The sequence below is a fragment of the Rhipicephalus microplus genome, unplaced genomic scaffold (genome assembly GCF_043290135.1).
Source record: "Rhipicephalus microplus isolate Deutch F79 unplaced genomic scaffold, USDA_Rmic scaffold_18, whole genome shotgun sequence".
NCBI lineage: Eukaryota > Metazoa > Arthropoda > Arachnida > Ixodida > Ixodidae > Rhipicephalus > Rhipicephalus microplus.
The window spans coordinates 3,560,831-3,568,748 of NW_027464591.1; the positions used below are offsets into that span (position 1 = coordinate 3,560,831).

Below are 7,918 nucleotides of genomic sequence, written 5' to 3' on the forward strand. Positions count from 1 at the left end.
GCAGGGCAAAGAAACTACCGTGCCTCGCGGCCTTTTGCACTTTTTTTTCTTCGAATGCGCGGCTTTTTCTGTGTGATCGCACGCGTGGATAAGTAGCGACTTCCCGCAGCTATCTCAGTAACTTGATGTTTCACTCACAACCAACTGGGCTGAAGCCGGCGGCGGGTTTTCTGCGACATGAGCTCTTTAACGCTATTGCGTTAAAATGATGTTTCCCTTGCATTGTGCATGATATGTGGCAGAGATAGCTTTTTCGGGGAAATGCTTTGCGCACGTATGGTCAAAAGGCTGCAAGGCTCTGTCAGTTTTCGGAATTGCCCGTCACCACTTATCCAAGCGCTCTGGTTCACGTGGAGCCTTGAAAAGTGATACACGCTCCTTACAAATCCGATACCCTGACTTGCAGTTTGGGACAAAACACCACTTGCCCATTTCAAGGTGCAGCCTGTAACAAGGTCGCTGATGCGTACTCAGACTTGTATGCAGTGCTGAGGTCTACGTGCGCTAAATCGCAACGCACAAATCAGCTGAACAAATGCGCTGGCAGGGCTCACAGACACAGGGCGACACATTTCTAAACAGCAAAATCCCATGCACTCAAAGCTTTCAGCAAGATGCTCTTCGGCGTGCGTATTTTAGAATAAGCACCGCGCAAATACCTGTCATGCCATACAGTAGTGCCATCTCAACTCGCGCGACGGCAACTACTTGTAGCTCAGGGTCATCGGCGAACAGAATCTGCTGGCGCGGAGCGCCGAATATCTGCTCCGAACTTATTCTTAAACCGTGGCATATGCACAACTCTGAGCAGTAAGACCGGTCATGATGCCCAACATTTAAAAAACATCAAGTGTTCAATCGCGAGTACAAAGAGCAGTTCCACGATGGTCTTCGTCGACAAGTCCGAAATTCTGATTTGCAGAACTTATCGGTCACTGCTGTTCCTACGGGTCGGTTCAAGACTCCTGTCTGGGATGTTTTCAGGGTTATTGAATCCTCGTGATTGAGCTTGCACACAGAACAAGTGCACACGCCTCGCTACTAAATGGCATGGTTTTCGACAGCATTGACCTGATGACGCATCAAGGATTGCAAGCGGAAGACGCATTTTCCCGTTCAGGCCAATGGAGAGGCATGTTGGAGCAACATGACGGATGCGGCCAATCAGAGGCCTTGAGGCGATATTTGGACATTTGCTTATTACACACTTGTTTTTTCCTGGGGGAGCGAGCTAAAGCAAAGAATTTGAACATAGAGAAATGCTCTTTTTAACGAGCCTATAGCAATGGCGCCTAGCCGCGCCATTGCAGTGCTACGATTTTTTGAAAATCTGTGTTTTTGGCAGTAATTACAGTCTATGACCAGAGCAACAAAATTTTAAAAGAACTTCTAGGCAGTTTTTAGTGGAAATATTTCTGAATCGAATAGAAGGGCTGCAGGAACAAAGCATGATTTTCCATAATTTGATTTTATAGCACTTTTTCAAGAAACATTACATGTTCCATGCCGTATTTGCTGTATTTCCATCCACTATCAACAAAATGAAAGTGTATAGATGAGATAGATGTTTGCTTGTTTTTTAACACTGTTGATAATTTGGTTAGTTAGAACATTTTTTTTCCGTTCTGTGACACCTGAAATCATTTTTTTTAATACGTCCGGCTGTTTTGTAGGCTAGATCGCACGCGATTTTGTGCATTGCCTTGCAGGCGGCCCAACGCCAGATCCGGGCCTTGGTGAACCGCAACCAGATGGTTGGTGGCCAGGGTCCCTACCCCATGCACCCACGAATGGGACCACGCCGGGGCGGCAGCAACAACAGCAGTAGGCAGCAACAGCAGCAGCCTTCGCCTCCATCGTCATCTTCTTCCTCGCAGCCACAGCAGCCTGCTGGCTCTCCCACAACGAGCAACTGAGGCACATGTACGAGTTGATTGGGTGGCCGTCTCTCCGACAATGTTGTTTTTCTTGTGGCCAGACTCCCTCGCACTGCTGCAGCGACAATATTGAAAGGGGTGTGTCCTTGTGCACAAGTTTTCGTTAATAAGGGCTGCTGATCCCTATGGATTTCTAAGAATTCCTGCGGGGCATGCTCAGAATATTACTGCATAAACTAGGGCTAAGGTAGAGCTTTGAAATTCCTTTCGAGATTGATGTTTGATTGCAATTTCAGTTTCTCTGTGAATGTGCTTATTACCTTAAAGTGACCTCGTTCTTTGAAAGTATTGCTCAGATTTTATTTTTCTTTGCTTTGCAAGGAAGACCTGTTACTGATATTAAATGTAATAACTGAACACAGCTGCTTGGGCTTGGAGGCACTAACATCATGCAGCCAGTGTAGCGAAAACCACTTTGCAGAAATGGCACCTAGTCTACTGGGAAGCGAGCCTGCTGCTGCCACAGTTTCGCTTAGGTTGAAAGCTTTGGTTTTTCGTGTGTCCAGCATATGGCCAATCATGCAGATCCATGTTGGTGTACACTTCGCCCCGCTTCTCGGGGTGCCTCTGGTCTTGTGGGAGTTGGGCACAAGCATCACCAAAGATGGCCAGTTTCAGAACTGTAATTATGGAATGCGTTGGTTGGTGTAAGATCCTAAAATTAGCTCAATTCTGTTCAGTCCTTTTATTCCTTTTTCCTCGTAGAGGTGCGTTTGGAGTGTTGGCCACAAGAAAAATTATCGTGGGAGTAGGTGGCAGGGAGCAGGGCAGTTGATGATGTTGTTGATCTTGTTCTTCATCAACATGTCACATTTTTTTTCTTCTTTCTCTCTCTCTCTCTCTTTATGGAAAAAAACAAACAAATGGTGTAAAAAGTGAGTTTGAGCGACACAAGGTGCAAGTGTGGAAGAGAGAGTGCTCCTCCACGGGGGAGAGTAATGAGGGAGGGAGTGTGTGGAGGAGGTGTGTGCATTGTGTATATAATATTATGTATGGGTGTGAGGGGGAGGAAGGGAACCCTTAGACACTTGATTCTATGTGGACCACCAGATTGACACTGGCGTAGGAAGAGGAGGGGACATCGGCCGATCATTCCATGGTTTGCCAGTGGCATCGAGGCACCAGGGTGCACCAGCTTGTGCATAGCCTTGCATGCTGTAGGAAGCCCCTGGATTGCATCTCTAAGGAGCACGTGAATGGAGTTCTGTTTTTGAGCAAGATCCACTGCGATACTGTGTGCTCGGCTCCAGACAACGTTCTCAGTAGCGGAAAAAGCAGAGCACGTGGTGTGGGCGAGTGTGTGTGTTGTGAAAGAAATGCCGAGCTCTGAGTGCTTGCAAACAGCAGTCGTCGTTGGGACTCAGGAGAACACCACAAGCGTGCTCTGGTTGAAGGCCATTGGAGTCTCACATTGGTTTAAGTGGCTTAATGTGATGGCCCAGTGGTTTTTAGGGGGTGTTAATCTGCCTCCTAATAGCAACAAGACGTAGAGGGCACCCTTCTGCCCCCTCCGCACCTTGGGCACAGGGGTGAAGGCATCAGCTTTTGCAGTTGGCTGCCTGGACTTGAAAAAAGAAGTGGTGCGTGTTCTTTTTTTTTTTTATCCCACAAGTGAAGCTTTGTGTGGCACGTTACACATGTGTTTGTAAAAAATGAAACGCGAAGTTTCGCGGCAGGCGGCACTCGTGACGAAAATAGCAGCTGTATTTGCCGGTGGAGCCGGCTGAACTTTTGTAGTCAGTGTTGCGAGTCTGCCGCTCATGCTGAGCACGGAGGGGCGTTTTGACGAAGGCAAGAAACACGTGTCGTGTTTTGTGTTTCCGCCCCTCCCATTTTTTATTGTATAAATGTTACGCGACGAACGAGAGCTTTTATTTTTGATACTTGTTGGAGAAACTTTTTTTTTTTTCGTATGCATGTGTGAATGACTGTGTGTGTGGTGTGTGGGTGGGTGTTCCATGACAGAGTGGCGCCTTTTGCCGCGACACTTTCTCTTCTTTTTTTTTTTTTTTTTGGATGCTCGATGACCTGATGTGATGCGACGCATTGCGTGTTAGATGGATGGAAAGGAAAAAAAAATGAAAGGCATATGTTTGTCAGAGAGATAAACAAAGCAAAAAAATGCTACCAAGTTGTTTTGATAGTTGAAGGCTGATGATTTTGCGTGCACGCCTGCATTGCCAAGCAGCCAATTTCTCACACATCTGCTGTATCTCCTCAGAAGGGTTATGGCTCTGAAATGATCTGCGAGGAAATGTTGAGGCCTTTGTTGGGTTGTCTGTGCGTACAACTTGTGAAAGACACAAAGGAAAAAGGAAAAAAAAACACGAGCAAGACTTGTTATTGGTTGGTTTATGTGCCAAGTTTCTCCAATAAGTTCAGTTGTTTCCCACCCCTTTCCCTCTTGCAAGCAGTTATTACCGTTGAAGCTGGCATCACAACTGCATTGCCGTCACACACACAAAAGATTTGCAAGGGGAGCCACGAGCACTGGAAGAAAAAGAAAAGCTCTCGTTCCCTGCAGTTCGGGATGTGTCCAGAAGAAAAAAAAGTGTTGGCCTCCTTGCATGGTTTGGCAGCACATGCGTGGTTTTTTTTTTTTTTTTGTAGCTGCAGCGAAGTCAAGAAATGAATTGATATGCTAAGCACTACAGTGAAGATGTATGTGACCGCTGCTAATTTCCAATAGCAGGCTCTGAAAAGGGTATTTTGGGAAAACTCGCAATAGCAGCTCATGGCCTTCTGCTGGCTTTTCGCGAGGGTGGGGGCTTCTAAAAACATTGTTGCGTCCTAAATAAAATTCCCACGTCAAAAGCCTGTCCCCCTTTTTTTTTGTTTTTCGCCAACATGCACCAGTTTCATTCCGACGACGCCCCTCCCTCAGAATTACAGGCTACGGAAACGTTCTCTCAAGACTGTGCTCTCTCTCTCTGCGAGGACGTCTCCAGATGATGACTGATTTAACATTTGTTAATTTTTCGAATACACTGGTTTAGGAAGCGCAGTGTGCTCTCCTTTTTTCCAAAGGAGTTCTTGTCATCTATGTGCGCTCTTCTTTGACGACTACCTCACACGTACGTTACAGGAACGAGAAGCTACTCTCTAATCCTGGGGAATCCAAAATATTTTAAACAATTACCTAGACAGCGGAAGAAGGCAGACAGTGACACATGTGTGATGGACCACTGCAGCATGGAGCAAGTGGCTGTCTCATGGTAGCAGTTCAAGCACCAAAGTGTCGTTTTCTTCTGTTGAGTGTCTCCAACCGAACTGTGCTGGCATCCACTGGAAATACTAGTGCTCTACTGGCGCAGCGAGTCAACCTGACGCACAGCAATGAAATTGCTTTGTTTTACCATCCCATTTGCTCAGCGCAGCGTCCTCTCGTCTCCCCTCCATTGCCACAGTTTGAGGAAGACCTTTTATTTCCTTGCAGAGATATCGTTTTATGTGAATGCATTAACGGTGGAGACTATGCTGCAGAGCGTTTTTTTTTTTTCAACTTGATGCATATGCATTTCAAACGCCATAGCTTTGCTACATATCAAGTACTGGCCGCTGATTTCGCTTCCCCCATCCCCTCCATTTGGGGCACGTGCGAGCTTTTTGCAATTCCAGAACCCTGCTTTCCTCAAAGGGTTCCTGCACAATCGTTTGACCTGTGGAAACTAGAGTTTCTGCAAAGATAACTGGAACTCTGGCAACTCGCAGCGGCTGTCTACAAAAAGAGAAAACTGACATGACCTATGACAAACTTGGAAACTGACGAACATCCAACTTCTGAACTGAAAAACTACAGACTTGAGGACTGATAAATGAAGGATTTCAGCAACAGACTGAATGTTCTTTCAGTTTCTGGATATGGCGCTTCTTGTTCGCCTTTTTCTGCTTTTCTTCTAATGGCGTTCCTTGGTGTTCGCTGGCGTTGGAAAGTTCTATGAATGTATAACTTCACGCAGTTGGCATTCCCACTGCACTTTTTTTTTTCTCCTTGTAGATGCTTAGGATTTGGTTCCATGTCTTACTACCAGATGCTGTATGACATGGATATTCAAGATGGCACTCGTCTTGCAAATGAAGAGTTGCTTGTAGCATTCTTGAACAGTTTCTTTTTGTTCTTTTTCTCGGTGGTGTCCATTCACTAGAGCACCTATTCCTTAATGGATTTTTCCTAGAATTTGCTGATCAGCTGCTGCTGCTGAATTGCGTGATTAGATTTTTTTTTTGCAAAGCACATTCTTTGTTTATGGCAAACTAGGGAACTCCTGTTAGAGTTTTTCTTGGTTTTTAGGGTAGAGTTAGATCCTGTAATTGTTCAACCTTTTTCTTTAGTTTTGTTGGCCCCCACAGTGCTTCTTGGGCTTTTGGCCGAGATGCTGCTCATTGCTCGTTCAGAGCTCCTCTTTACTAATGTCTCCGTTTTATTGCCATTTTCATTCTTTTGGCTTCAATAGCATTCATATTTTTCTAGTGGCAGTTTGTTCATCATTTACTTCGGCTCTCACCTGTAGTTATCTGCTGCTTGTGCACTCGTTAGCCCCTATGTTGCTTTCAGCTCCCCAGAGCTGCAATTGCAAGCAATTGGTGTCCAATCTATCACGCTGTACTTTTGTGCGAGATTTTTTTCAACCTTCTTTGTTACCTGGCAACTGCCAGCTAGTGACTGTTATTTAGTTACCGGGAACTCTTTCAGCTGCCACAGAAGACAGACATGCCAAGGGTTTTTCTCTTCTTTTTTTCCTGTGTGTTTCACTTCCTAATCAGTCCGTTTGTCAGTGGGGTTTTTCGCTGTGCAGGGCATTGTAGCAGTAACGCACATAAAAGTAGGCTTCTTATCTAGCATTTGCAGGCGTTTTTTTTCTCAAATCTTGCACTACAGCAGTGTTGTAAAGTTTGCTAACATTTTCAGATTGTGGATGTTTTATGATGTTACTGATATTCCCATTTGTAGCAGCAGACCGCTTTCCCCCAGCGCTTCGTTTGCTAATGCTGAAGCACGGTGTCTTAGTAGCCGCCATAGTGATTGCTGTAATGCTGTTCTTTCTATTTGTGTCCGTTGTGCGCTCAATATTGCGCTGGTATAATTTGTGTACCGAGAAACGCTCGTGATTATTTTGCATCTTGGTTCTTGAAATCTTGTTTTTCACCTCTATAATGTAACTGTTTGAGACTTACTACCAGATTGTATTTTGTATTAGAGTGCAGTGCAGCGCGGTTTGTCGTCTCATGCCAGATTTGCTTGCTTTCACAGTTGTGTGCCCAGGTGTACACGTGATCTTTTGCTTTGATGTGGAAGACCGTGAAACCAGGAAAACATGAATGTGCTCATAGCCACTTTTACTACCACCACTACTACCAAACTGTAATACAGCACTGTCATTGTCAAAATGGACATGCGAGCTTGCATCTGTGGCTGGCTGCTTGGCGTTTGATGAAATTGCTGACTGTCCTTTTCTTTGTGTGAACCTTAGCCTTATTTAGCTCTACTTTTCGTTTCGATAGTGTGTGCTTAAAGTAAGGCAGTAGAAAAGTTTGTAGCTGTTGGCATAATTACAGGATTGGCTGATGTTTTTGTGCAACCGTGTTAATTTCTCCTCTCTCGAAGTGAATTTGTATGAGAGTCTGGATGCAATACAGGTCTTTTTTTTACATATGCTGGTGAGTGTATTCTTTAGTAAGTGGCACATTGCTCAGTGCGTCAAGCTTGCTGGTCAAATTAGACGTCAGACTCTCCCCAAGTGGCGCTGTGAAAAACTCTACCACCAGCGCCTCCATCGCCACGTCAACCATCAATGGGTAGTGCAAAGAGAGCCATTCGCAAGCGAACGTGCATAGGCCCTCCTCTTTTGTTGATGTTGAGGTGCGGTTTTGTGAAAATCGAGGCCTGGCAAGCCTCTTTCATCAATTTAACCTCACCTCAGAAATGTAGGAAGCTCGTCAAAACTAAAGGCTGGCACAATGCAAAAGATGTTTCAGTTATT

The 7,918-nt window shown here is 45.3% G+C and overlaps 1 protein-coding gene across 2 annotated transcripts in view; it reads left to right on the forward strand.

The window, feature by feature from the left end:
* The window catches only part of LOC142785091 (insulin-like growth factor 2 mRNA-binding protein 1), a 65,875-nt gene extending 63,687 nt beyond the window's left edge, over window positions 1-2,188 (forward strand). For both annotated transcript variants that reach the window (XM_075883499.1, XM_075883500.1), the window contains one exon: window positions 1,710-2,188. In XM_075883499.1, the coding sequence (XP_075739614.1) occupies window positions 1,710-1,916 (207 nt within the window). In that variant the 3' untranslated portion in view covers window positions 1,917-2,188. The remainder of the gene's footprint in view (window positions 1-1,709) is intronic.
* Window positions 2,189-7,918: the final 5,730 nt, after the last annotated feature.